This window comes from Colletotrichum aenigma (assembly GCF_013390185.1).
Source record: "Colletotrichum aenigma strain Cg56 chromosome Unknown KSG_Cg56_contig07, whole genome shotgun sequence".
In the NCBI taxonomy this organism is placed as follows: domain Eukaryota; kingdom Fungi; phylum Ascomycota; class Sordariomycetes; order Glomerellales; family Glomerellaceae; genus Colletotrichum; species Colletotrichum aenigma.
This window is the reverse complement of record NW_023500913.1, coordinates 1,614,065-1,627,472: the sequence shown is the minus strand read 5'-3', so window position 1 is coordinate 1,627,472 and position 13,408 is coordinate 1,614,065. Positions and strand designations below refer to the sequence as shown.

The 13,408-nt window shown below is 55.4% G+C and overlaps 3 protein-coding genes across 3 annotated transcripts; 2 read left to right on the top strand and 1 right to left on the bottom strand.

Moving 5' to 3' along the window:
- Window positions 1-6,285: 6,285 nt before the first annotated feature.
- CGCA056_v010704 (uncharacterized protein) lies at window positions 6,286-9,501 on the top strand (the record flags this gene model as incomplete). Its single annotated transcript, XM_037325951.1, has 2 exons — window positions 6,286-6,548; window positions 6,885-9,501. The coding sequence occupies 2 exons, from the start codon at window positions 6,286-6,288 to the stop codon at window positions 9,499-9,501; spliced, it is 2,880 nt and encodes a 959-aa protein (XP_037175295.1).
- A 612-nt stretch (window positions 9,502-10,113) lies between these two features.
- CGCA056_v010703 (6,7-dimethyl-8-ribityllumazine synthase) lies at window positions 10,114-10,845 on the bottom strand (the record flags this gene model as incomplete). Its single annotated transcript, XM_037325950.1, has 2 exons — window positions 10,114-10,507; window positions 10,640-10,845. The coding sequence occupies 2 exons, from the start codon at window positions 10,843-10,845 to the stop codon at window positions 10,114-10,116; spliced, it is 600 nt and encodes a 199-aa protein (XP_037175300.1).
- Window positions 10,846-11,714: 869 nt separating this feature from the next.
- Window positions 11,715-12,407, top strand: CGCA056_v010702 (PMS1 protein-like protein 1; the record flags this gene model as incomplete). The annotated part of the gene is made up of 1 exon (XM_037325949.1): window positions 11,715-12,407. One exon carries the CDS (start codon window positions 11,715-11,717, stop codon window positions 12,405-12,407), a length of 693 nt encoding a protein of 230 aa, XP_037175301.1.
- Window positions 12,408-13,408: the final 1,001 nt, after the last annotated feature.

The window sequence follows — 13,408 nt, the reverse complement described above, 5'->3', positions numbered from 1 at the left end:
AATGGGCGAGGCGAAGGATGCATCAGGCTCCGACGTGCTCCAGAGCACAGCAGATGAAGTTGTGAAATACATGCGGATGTTCCGGAGGGCCGCCCGTGTTCGTGGGCAAACGATCAACTGAACTGCCACGGGAAATACCGATGTCAAGTGAAGCGGACGATTCGGAGCATTCTGCCCATGTATACCCATGGAACCCAGTTACTTGACTGAAGGACAGGCAACAGCGGAGGTTTCCCCCCAAGACGCTATTCATTCGCACCGGACCAGCCTACCAGGCCACGACAGTATTGACAGAGAGACAAGGGGAATGAGGAATGGTTTTGCGAACGGCGTCGCCCCGTAGGAGGCACATTCTGCTAACGGATGGATCTATTGCGCGAAAATGTTTAAGAGGTCAGAAAACCCAAGCTCTACGTATTCTTTAGCGCATCTCACTCCCTCAAGCCCAGCACGATCCATTCCCGTCCCGTACCAAGAACTTCCGGGCTCCGGACTGTTCCGCGGGAATCAATGATCCCACTCGGGCCGTGTGGCATTCATTCGTGATATGCTGAGACGAGCTGCGGTCTTGGGACTCTCTGTACGTGAACCAAGTATCCGTAAGGGGCTTAAGCAAAGGTTTGGTGCGCGATTGCAAGCACTCGCCACGTTGCAAATGCTGCAGGCCTTGAGTGCAAAAGTCAGAGGCAACATTCACATAATCGACAATACCTGTCCGTACGGATACACCAACAAGCTTAGCTATCCGTATATGAGCCTGTCAACAATTTTGCGTCGGCCCCATTCCTTCTAGCAGGGGTCCGAAGCGCTACCCAAGCAACTCCATGCTCGATTTGTACCACACTTGCACACCTCGAGCTCTAGGCTCAGGCACAAGACGATAGCTCAGAGCATCACCAGGGGTTCCGGTCCATTCACGAGCCATCCGCGCACCATCCGCGCACCATCGTCAGATCTGTGATCTCCGGCCCCTGCCAGCAGAAGCGCACGAGAGCGCCAAAGACGGACGCGAGAGGTCCGGCACCATCGACAGGCTGCGATGGGGCAGCAATTGGAGACCGTTTGACCGTCCATTGCACACCTCGCGAGTCCAGATGGGGTCGGGTGCAATGGGAATTATTGTCCAAACGCTGGGGCGGTAGACCAGCCGATGCGGCCAGCCAAACCCAAAGTAGGTAGGCAGCGCGGTTTAGCTGGAGGATACCTACGGTATGTATCTATCCATCGTACGGGGCTTCAGGCCTGTCTGATATTGACGAGGATGCCATTGTTATGGCTTCCAAGTTGCGGTGTTTGGTTGCATGTCTTCCTTGGACGCGGTCCCAGAGAAATGCCATGGTCGGGTCGAAGGGTGACGGATGAGGAGGATGCGACCGGACTGTAGCTGGGGTTCGCAACGCAACACGACACGTGAACAGAACAGACGAGACGCCCAGAAACCCTAGCCAGTGGCATCGTACGGGTGGATGCATTGCAGAGTCACGTTGGTGCAGACTGCAGTCACTTATCCGTACGCACCACGACCTCAGTTTGTTTAGGTACCTACCTTACTTGGACCACTTTTCTGTGGAAAAGACCGTGACTCCCGCCCAAATCACCGCGACCTAAGCTAAGGTACTCAGGCTGAGTTGGAGGAGGTCGGCAGTTTGTCGAGGCGCCGGGCTTGGCTTCCTGTCAGACTCTGGAGCGGCGTCAATCACTTTGCTTCTTGCAGGTTTTTTTTCTGGGTTGGGGGATATCCGTTGAGATGGTCCAAATATGCGATACGAGGCAGTGTGTGCGGAAAATAGAAATCTGGAATGGGTCGGCGGCAAAGCCCACCTGATGGACTGGAAGTGCCAGGGTGGAGAGTTGTGTGTGCTGTTTCGTTCCAGGTACAGTGTCTTTTAGCGCGCGATGAAGCCGGAGGTCCAGGCTGCTTGGCCACCTGCTTGCTCAGCGATCCATGGAAGGCAGTGTGGTCCAGTCGCCGCGTCGTTCCTTCCCACATGCTTGCCGTGCCCGCAAGGCGAGTTACATAAGGCACTGGACCTCAGGGAACGCACTCATAGTACTGTAGCCATCGTATCGCATCGCATCGCATCGCATCGCATCGCGTCACATCATATATCACTGATCAATAGCCACTTTCCGAGTCAAGTTCGTGCAAAAACATGGAACCCGCAGCAAGCACGCACTACCTTATGATTCATCCACCTGCTAACATCTGGAGGTCCAATGCGTCATTGCCTCTGTTGCTTTGCATGTAACAACACCACGCCTTCCTGATACCTTACTTAGGCACAGCCAGGCGAGCGTTGCAGTTGTGAGCTTCTGGTCCACTTCACGCATGGAACAAACAGGTGCCACTATTCAAGCTCCAGGATTATCGGCGAGTCCTTCTGGGGCTGCGAGCAGGCAGCGCTGCGCTAGAGCCCCCCTGGAGCCATCGTCCTGTGCTCTCTTTTGATTCGCGTGTCGCGTCTGACCGAACTAGCTGGCTTCTCTGCGGTGGGCGGGCGGCCTGCAAAGTTGGTTGGTTGTATTGGGTACTTCCCTGAGTCACTCTCTGTGAGGCTCTTGATGGGAATAAACCGTCGCCGAAAACCACTGACTGGTTCATGGCCTCTGCTGCCTCCAGATCGAGATCACCAGGGCTACAGCCGGGAAGAACAGATTGCACAGGACAGAAGAAGCAACCAAGCCCGCTCCGTTTGTGCCTCCTCCTTCTCCCGCCGTGCTTCTCGGGCTGGGCATCTTCGGTCAACGCAGCCTAAAGGCCAAAAGGCTGCATTTGTACTTACATGATACCTAGAAAATTGCCCACGGAGCGCGGAGACAGGGGAATTACCTAACTTCCATGCAGGCCCGCTCGGCCCTGGCTGAACTCCCGCCGTTCAATCGACAGTTGGTCTTGCGTCAACGGCGCGCCCCAGATCCCGAGTTTCTGCGAGCGCTGAGAACGGCCGAGCTGAGGTCTAATCGCGTCTAAACATTTCGCCATTCTGTCACGACCACAGCAGACAGACATCAGCAATAGCAACAGCAACAAGCCTCAAAGGGTGGCGGTGATCCAAGGTCGCAGGCTGGCCTGGCGTTCACACGCAACCAGCCATTCATTTCCCGGCACATGGCTTCGTTCGCAGCCACAGGCACCATAGGCAAGGCGTGCAGCCCAACCGAGCAAAAGAAAAGAAACTATGAGACATGGCACACTGCTCAACGGACGCGGTTGTCACTGGCCGCCGTTGGATTTGGCTAGTTTATGTGAGTCTTCAGCGTCAATCCGTACCTACAATTTTGGGTCTTTACGGAGTACGGGTAAGGGTAAGTATGTATTCGTTGAAGGCGGCGGCGGCGGCTCCGAGGTCCAATTTCACAACGCCCGGCCTCGCGACCGACGTTGCCGCCGGTACGAGGTCGTCCAGGCTTCCTTCCCTATTGACCGACCAGGATGCTCGCCCTACGCCGCACACACGCACACACAGTCAGAACGTGAGGCAGTCCGCTGGGATTTGCTCTTCCATTCAAAGTTCAATTTGCCCGATCGCTCGACAACACAAGTTAGTCGTAAAGCTTGCTGGTGGTGTCTGAACATCTCCGGCTGCAGGGTTCAGCCGATGTCAACAGGTTTTCGCAGCAGGGCCAAAGAACGGAGGCGGGAAAGCTTGCAGGACGGGAGGCTGGGCAGGGTGGCCTGGTGCAGCAAGCAGCACCGCATGGAACGAGATGGCGGGGCTGCATGCTAAAGTACGAATACCGCACGGCGCTGGTGGCGGGAACCTTGAGGGCGGACGACGCCGTGCAACATACCTTGGGAAGGGTATCTTACGCAGTAAGGAGCAGTCCAGTCCTACTTATTGGTACCATTGGTGGTGGCAAGGTAAAGGGGAAATGAGTGATTGTTCCAGCAGCACACGACGAGACTAGGCCGAATGAGTCTCCCCGCCAAAGGGTTCATGGCCCGAGATGTCACCCAGCCCACGAATTTTCCGAGCTAGAGGGAAAGACAATGGCGAAAACCTCCGGAACTTTGGACGACGCTGTGCCGACGGGAGGCGGAGGACGGGGAGCTTGAAGAGGCAACCCAAGGCAAAGAAGCAAGCAAGTCAAGAAGCCGTCCGGTCTTCCACGCTCTGTCTCTGTCTGTTGCTCATCTACTGCATAGTACGGATAGTCTGCGCTCATGATCAGAGTTCAGCATAGCAGCTGCAAACCACCGACCGCATCGCCCGGCCCACCGTGTGGTTGGGCTGGCTGGCTGATTGTCTCCGGGCCATCCCATACCATACCTAGGTGCCTTACCATGCCTCCATCCATGCCATGCCGTCAACTTTCAAGCATCCCTCTCCTTGTCCACCATTCTCCACCCACACCCCCCTCCCCCCCTGACCCTGAGCCCCTGGACCCAATGATTTTTTAGCATTGCGTACCAAGGAAGGACAGACACTAAGAAAAAAAGGACAGAGGCAGGCAGAGGCACACCTCAAGGCGCATGAGAATGCATGTTGTCGGCGGGCCGGCCACGAAGTAGTGGTCATTGGTGGATGGTTCTGGTCTTTGGAGAACGTGGACGTCGACAGAAGGCCCTGCCCTGCCCTGTTGGCCTGGCACGTCTTCTCCAGAGCAACAACTACTGAAGTATTGATTGCTTGATCTCTCTACCCTCAAATGGAAGTGCGTTGACAGAGCATTCACTCGTACCTATCGTGTCAACGTGAGCAGAAGAAGATCAGATCAGATTGACTTGGCCAGGCTGAAGCCTCAAGCCTCAAGCCTCAAGTCAACAGAGAGACGCGACGCCGAGAGTCAGGGTCAACAGACAGACAGGAAGACTTCTTCTTCTCCTCCTCCTCCTTCTCTTCCCCCCTCCAACAACCCATCCATCATCCACCGCACCCCCGTGCCCCATCCTCTTCCCGACATCCCCTGCTGATGCTCGGCCTGCCTTAGCTGACCTTGAAGTCCACTTTACTACGGCCCATGTACATAGTACTGCGTACGGATACCCTCTTTCTGTTCCTTGCTGTGCCTATCTGTACTTACTGATCGGATCGCCTCCTCTTGCTCCTCCTCCTCCTTTCCACATTCCCCCTCGTTCGCTCCAACCTCCCGTCGTCTGCTTCGTCGACCCTCGTTGTTGCTGTCATCATTTGCTGCATACCCCTTCGTATCGCGCCCATCCGGCCCACGACTCGAACTGTTCTTATCCCTTTCATTCGTTCTTCATATCCTAATTACCCCATTTCCATCCCACATCCCCTAATCAAGCCCGCGTGCTTACTTGCTTATCCTCGTCTCTGGCCTTGTAGTCCGCTCCGGTCTGGGCCCAACTCTCTCTCACCTTGTTGCATCTTTTTTTTTTATTTGCTTCTGGATAAAAAAAAAAAAAAAAAAAGGTTCTGGATGAGATCATACGCCTTTTGATTTTACGCCCTGGCATCGCATCGCATCGCTTCCTATCGCATCATCGCACACGCTCTTTGCGCGCAGTATAGACTAATATCCAACCCGTCACCGGCTCATCTCGTCTTGTCGTTCCGCCGACTCTTCGTTTCGTCCTACGACCTGTGTTGGCTCGTTGCAGACCCCCTTCGGTAAGTCGTTGGCCCATTCCTCTCGTCATTCCTCATTTCACCACGGCTTTCAGCCCTCTAGCCCTTTGGACCACGACCCGTTACATATTTGTCGTTTCCCCCTTTCGATTCGCGACAGTCAATCACGAAGCGCACGCGGAAGAATCAACCACTGTCGGGTCTGGTCCATCGCTAAGGCTGTCGGTGGCCACCCTGCCGAAATACCTACCACCTTCACTCCCCGTTTCCTGGGCCCACGCTGGGTCGCAGAGACACAATTTCATCCGCATACACTCTCACAACACCTCTCCTGCCTCACCTCCATACATCCAATCCGGCAGAGCGAGACAATCAAGACCGGTGGACAGACATTCACAAGAACACAAGGCCCTTTGCATTCATAGCTGACACTTGGGTTTCTTCGCCCGCGCAGCATCTTCTCGCTTATCACCCTACCGTATCACGCTCCGCAGCGCCCACTGACACGAGCCACAACAAAGCCGACCCGAGTCTCAGCTTTTCTGTCGTCATCCCCTTTCAGCTGACCCGCCTCGTATCGCGATTTATTTTATTTTATTTTTGTTGGCAACGGTTCCGACTCCCAAGCGAGCGAAGGGCAACCACCCGAGGAGTTCCATCCTGAACGGCCCTCCGTCTCCTATCGACCCCCGCGCGTAGATGCGCGCCGATTAAAATCCCGCCGGGGATCTACGATTTGTCGTCGCTCTCTATGCCTAGATTCTCCGTCGCTTTTGGCAGGCGGCGATCGACCGTCAACTCCGAGGAGTTCCTCCAAAATGGGCCGGTAACAACAGGGGATCAGCAGCAACAACAATCCTCCTTCCGAGTACTGGAGAGAACCGAGGTTGGGGGCAATAAGTCGTTTGACGGCGGACACAGACTGCTCAAGGCCGCAACAACAGCGATTCCGCCCAAACACTACAACGACCTGTCTTTGGAGGACAACATGTTTGCAGACGTGAAGAACAATCGGTATGTGCATCCACCCCGTCTCCTTGCCCCATTCCATTTCCAGACACACATTCTCGGCCCTGGCAAGAAGCAACAAGGCGTGGGTGACGGAGAGAGTGAAGAAACAAAAGAGTCCGAGCGAAGGAAAGGGAAGAGGGAAAGGAAAGAGAAGGGGACGGAAAAAAAAAAAATAGTAACTGTGCCTGGCATGCATTCAATAGCGGCATGTCTCGGACCCAGCGGTCAATTCCTGGGCTGTTGGCCATCGGCTGGTGGTCCTCTCTCTCCCCCCTAGTCTGCAATTCATTTCAGGGCCAAGGCAAGGATTGTGTCTAACGTCGACTGACTCAGCTTAAGGGGAAGTGGGTCATCCAATACCACGAAAACAACTTCGACAGACACCTCGTCGCGCCACAGCAACGTCTCGACCACACCGTCTTCGGCTGACCTCGGTGCCCAAGGCCCTCAGGAAGAATGGAGAAATTCGATTAGGAAATCTCATACCGACCTGCCGCCTCCTCCTCCAAAGCATAGTTCCGGCGGATTCCTCAGCAAAGCCGGCAGGACCTTTTCCTTTGGCGGTCAGAAGAAGAACCAAGCCTCCGTCTCTTCCGTTGACGAACATCCTCTGCCTCCGCCGCCCTTGCCCGCCCAGGCACTGGAGGACGACTCCAGCCGCAGACCTAGAGGCCTCACAGCTTCCACAGCCAGCACAGCCACTCCTCCTAAGCTTAGCGAGGAGGAATTTAACCTCAATTTTGGCAGTGACTTTGGTAATATGTTCAAGGGGTCCGGATTCGACAAAAGAGCTAGCCAAATGACGCTAAACGGAAACGACAAGTCCAACATGGGACCTCGCTCCCTCACCACTAACCGTGTCAACCAACCTCAACCTTCACCCATCAAGATTGACAAGTCCATCAAAGTTGAGGCCTCCCCTTACTCATGGAGCAGCCAGCACTCCAACGATAACCTTCTACACGACGACAACATGTTTCGCTCCGGCCCCGGCTCTCCCACCAATACTGACCGCACATCCGTACCACCGCCACCAGTTCCTCGTCATGGCTCACCGCTCGCCTTCCGCAACAACGTACCGTCTGATATCGTGGAGGATGAAGACGCGAACTTGTTGAAGGACTCACTGGCTGCCAGCCGCTTCCTTGGCAACAGTCAACCCAGCAACCCGTCTCCACAAGGAAGGTTCCGCAGAAATGAAGACACATTCTCGACAGGATGGGATGAGACGGACAGTAAAAAGGAGGAGGAGAACATGTTTGAAAACAGCACGGCTCGCCCGCCCAAGCCCACGCACCACTACAGCTCCGGCAGCGGCAGCAAACCGAGCCCGCCTCGAAACAAGGTCATGACTCCCGCCGAGTTCGAGAAATACCGCAAAGACAAGGAACGTCGGGACAGCGCCAGCGAAACCGTGAAGGCATCCAACGAAAGCCGAGATGACGATGACGACCAGTACGAAGATGATGAAGACGACATGGAGAAGGCGAAGTTGGCTGCCAAGCAGAGGAGGAAGCAGGAGGCGCACATGGCGGTCTATCGACAACAAATGATGAAGGTGACTGGCGAGCAGCCAAACCTTCCATCCGAACATGCTGCTCGTCCCAGCCTGTCAATGTCCCTCAGCACCCCCAACCTCGCCATTCCCCCGGGCCCATTGACCGGCAAGTCAGACGCATCCGAAGAGGAGGACGAAGAAGTGCCACTCGCCATCTTGGCCGCCCACGGGTTCCCGAACAAGAACAAGCCACCCACTCGCCTCATGAACATGGCATCGAACCCTGACCTGAGATCTTCGGTCCAGTCTCAGCCCCCTCAGCCTCAGCGCCCCGGGTCAAGCATGGGTGAGGGCACCGGTCCAAGAGGAACTAGCGGTGGCCATCTCCCCGCCTTTGCACGGAAGCTGCCGCAGGATCCTTTCCTGGGTGCCGGCCTGATCAACGCACCCCCACGCGAATCTCTGACTTTCGGTGGTGGCTCGCCGGCTCCTGGCGCGGCCCCGGCTGTTCCCATGGGCGGCCTTGTTGGAGTTATTGCCAGCGAGGAGCGATCTCGGGCCCTGCGTAGAGGCAGCCCCAACATTGAGGCACAAAATGTCAATCCTTTCACTGGTGCCCCTGTCGACCCTGCCGCAGCAGTCCCGCCGCAGATGATGTACAGCAACATGAACGGTATGAACGGCGGCATGGGCCAGATGGGTGGCATGGGCATGGGCGGAATGCCCCAGATGCAGCAGATGCCTCAAATGCCCCAGATGCCCCAGATGATGCTCACTCCAGGAGACCAGGCTCAGATCCAAATGACTCAGCAGATGCAGCAGTTTATGCAGATGCAGATGCAGTTCATGCAGATGATGGCTACGCCAAACCAGATGAACATGAACAATGGCATGGCGAGGCCGATGAGCCATGTCATGACGCCGTCGATGAACGACAGCCAGCGACAGTCCTACTTTGGCGACTCTATGCTCGAGCCCCCCGGACTCGATTCCCGCTCCAGAACCATGAGCATGGTGCAACCCAGCTCGGCTTCGTGGATCCAACCCGGAGGTGGCTACACCCCATCCATTCACGGAGGCATGGGCGGCGGCGGCGGGTATGCGCCCAGCATTCACGCCCCAGGCCTTGGGTATGCCCCCTCGATAGCACCCTCGGAGCGAAGCAACGTGGGCTTACCAGGGCGTTACAGGCCAGTGACGCAGGCTCCCGCACCCTTGGACTCAGGTCGGCGCATGTCCGTAATGTCGGGCGCTAGGGGCTGGGACGAACCGCCCAAGGTGATGCAGCACCAGCAACACCAGCAGGAGACCAAGACCACGCTGCAGAAGTCGAGCAGCAACTCTGACGATGATGACGAGGAAGGATGGGCCGCCATGAAGGCCAAGAAGGAGAAGAAGCGCTCTCTGTGGAAGACGAAGAAGAGCATTGGCAGCGAAATCGGAGCTTTAATTTCGTAACGGACATGGGGAAATGCAAGAGAAAAAGGAGGACGAGACCGAGGCTTCATGGGTGGGAGCATGGAAAAACAAAAAGACTGGACATATACGACATAACCGCAAGCCACGCTCCTCATACGGGACTGTGCCTAGGGTTTTGCCATTTTTGAGACGTGTGAGCCTCTCGAGACACACCTTACCCTGTGTATACTTTTTAAGGGATCATCTTTTTCAGGCGTCGTTGTGGGAGTGAAAGAGCAGATGGAAAGGCTCGGATTGTTCAATACTCAAAGTCATGATAGACAGCTCTTGGTGCAATAATCTAGTAATGTTGGAGAAACCCCGAGGCACATATCTCTTCTCGATCGCGGGACTCAATGCGGTCGGCGCCGTCTATGATTGATGCCACGTCCCTGTCAATCAGATCGAAGTGAGGTAGCAATATTTCTCTTGGCCTAACAGGTAATGTGTTGGGTGGATTTCTGCCCATGATGTGTGGTAGCGAATACCCCTTTTGGGAATTTGTGCCTTGTTTTTTCCTCCTCTTTTTTTCTTCTTCTTCTTCCTAAGCTGGTATCCGTCGTCTACAATAGTGTCCGCTCAAAGAGGTGCATGCAACAAAAAGAGCCAGGCTTACTCAATCTTGCCCGCGGTCCAAGCCTTACGCTTGACGCCCAATTCGACCGCAGCAAGACCCCAATCCTCGCCGTGGTTGTGGCCACCGGAAGTGATACCAGCGCGGGCCTGAGCCTGCTCGTCGTTCAGGACGGTGAGAACGCCAAAGATGACCGGTACACCGGTGTCGAGCTGCACGCGCATAAGGCCGTGAGACACAGCGTCGGCGATGTACTCGAAATGCATGGTCTCGCCCTTGATGAGGACGCCGACGGCGATGATGGCGTCGAAGGGGCCGCCAGATGTTTCGGTGGGGAGGGAAGTCAGGTCTGTGGTTGAGGCGCCGAGGAGGTCACCGGCGGAGGAACCGGAGCCAGCTTGGGCTGACTGGACTTGGGAGGCGGAGAAAAGCCTTGAGGGAAGAAGCATATCAGCGGCAGGCCCTATTGGGTTGGACAATGTTTTCGCACATACATTTCGCGCAGGCTCAATGCGACCGAAGAGGGATCCTTGGGTAGGGGAGGGGGCAAGGGCTTGAGCTTACCTCTGCACAGCGAAGGGGAGCTCCCAGGATCCCGGGACAGACTGAACGACGATGTTGGACTCCTTGACACCGCAGCCGAGCAGCTTCTCCTTGGCGCCCTGAACGAGGGGCTCGATGATGGTCGGGTTCCAGCGGGCGTGGACAATACCAATGCGCAGGGCGCTGCCGTCGTGCTCCTGGGGGGACGGTCCCTTGATGCCGGACATTTTGGTCAGGAAGTGTTCGAGAAGATGGGTTTAAGAGATGCCGTGGGTATAGTATGCAGACAGGTGTGGTGGTGGTGGTGGTGTTGGTGGTGTTGGTGGTGTTGGTGGTGTTGGTGGTGTTGGTGGTGTTGGTGGTGGTGTTCAAGTCGAATGTACCGGATTGCGTGGTTAAGAGAAGGAAGCAAGGTAGCTTCTATGGCGGGGTGGATGATGCGGAAGGGAGGGGTGATGACAGCTGGGAGCTACCGACGTCTGGGTGCTTATGAATTGGGCGGGCCGGCTGACTGCTCGGTGTTCGGGTGCGTGCTCTCAGGGCGGGAGGGAACGAGAAGGCGGAACGGGACCTTGCGATGCGGGGCATGCGGTTTGAGGTGTTGCGTGCCTGGGAAGAAACAGCTGCGGGGCTTTGGCGCTCTCTTGGATCTTGCTAGGTGTGAACCCTGCAGCAAGTGGAGGAAACATGCGCAGCAAGGGAGCTGCAAGCTGCATCCGTCTCCAGCGGGATGGGAAGCAAGGTCAGGCCGCGGTCATCCCGGCTGGTGCCAGGTGCAGAGGCTTGAAGTTGGCAGTGCCCATTCGCCATTTCCCTTCTTGGAAAGAGTACTCGACTTGCTTCACTTACATGGTTCCTGCCTTTCCCTCTTCTTTCCCCTCCCTCCTAATGCCCTCTCTCTATGGGCCAACTGCAGAAACTCCCATGTTTCACTGCAATTGATCTTTTCACTTATCGTGCATCTCCCAGGCGCGATCTGCGATCGAAAACCCTGGCTTTCACAATACCAATCGAGAGCGAACCCGCTTGGGGTTAGCTTCTCGTCCATGTACACCATTTCGATCAATTAGACCTCTCTCCTTCGTTTTCGATCACCATGCCAATTACTCGGCTTCCTCTGACGACTGTACGCCGTCTAGGCTCTTCCGTTGTCATCGTGACCCCTGTATCGCTCGTCAAGGAGCTCGTTGACAACTCCATCGACGCCGGCGCAACTAGCATCGAAATCACCGTCTCGGCCAATGCCGTCGACAAGATCCAGGTCCGAGATAATGGACTTGGCATCGATTCCGAAGACTTCGATGCCCTTGGCCGGCGATCACACACCAGCAAGCTTCGGACTTTTGAGGAGCTTCAGTCTAAGGGCGGCCAGACGCTTGGATTCCGTGGCGACGCACTCGCAAGCACAAACATCATGTCGAAACTCACCATCACAACCAGGACGGCCGAGGATCCTGTTGCGAACCTTCTCACGCTCAATCCTAATGGGGGAGGAATCTTGGCCCAGAAGCCCGTTGCCGGTCCCGTTGGAACGACAGTCGACGCCTCCGATATCTTTGCCGGGTTTCCTGTTCGGCGGCAGCAGGCTATCAAGGAAAGCAAGAGAGCCCACAGCCAGATCAAAGAATTGCTTTTCACATATGCTCTGACAAGACCTCGGATCAGACTCTCGTTGAAGATTCAAAGCAACCACAAACTCTCTTGGTCTTATGCTCCCACTGCTGGGGCCGACGTCAGGGAAGCAGTTCTCCAAGTCTTCGGCAACGAGCTCGTTTCTCAATGTGTCTAGAAGACATATAGTGGCAACACTTTGGAGGGCGGGGCGACGCGGAGCAGGCCAGACACTCCGGCCTCTATTCTCCGCCTTGAGGCTTTCATGCCGAAGCCCGGCGCGAAACCAGCTGCGATAGCGGGAAAAGGATACTTCTTCTCGGTTGATGCTCGTCCCGTGACAACCGCCAGAGGTACCATGAAGAAGCTCGTTGGGATATACAAACAGCATTTACGCAAACATGTCGGGGCTTCATCAGAGAACCTCAAGACTCCATTCATCAGACTCAACATTGAGTGTATACTTGGCAGCTACGACCCGAACGTGGCCACGAACAAAGACGAGGTTCTCTTTGCGAACGAGCCGAAGCTTTTGGAGTTGTTTGAAGACATGTGCCAGGATTTGTATCAGAACTGCGATGGTCAGGCGGACATACCCGAGCAAAATGTTGTAGTTGAGTCATCAAGCTCTCGCCGGGGTGGTATGGAATTAATCTCACACAATGACAAAGAAGTATGATTGCTAATTCAGAGACGGCTATTAGGACATCTGTACAACCTAGAGGCCACACCCGCTGAGAAGGCCAGCGATATCATTAACAGACAGCTCGCAAGTCCCCCTTCAGCCAGGACTTCTGCGGTTGGAAGTTCTGCCCCGTTTGCCAACAAAGCATGCGGCTATCATGACCATCGAGACAGAAGTGCCTTGAAATATACCACTCACCTAGCGGATGACACTCTATCCTTGGCCAATGAGAAGGCGTCTCAAACCAACAGCAGCGAGGCACACATATCACGGCAAGATTCTCTAGAATCCTCTAGTGATTCTGGGCTGACTCAGTCTTTCCTCCGGTCGAGTTGGGACGTCGACATGGCAAGAAGTAACACTGCGAGCCCGGTGGAAGATACACGAGAAATGTTTCTTGATCCGCTGCTCTCAGACATTTCCGAGCTCCTGAACACGCAGAGAATGGAGCAAAGCCAGCGGGAGAAGCCAAACCCGTGGTCTCTAGCCAAAAA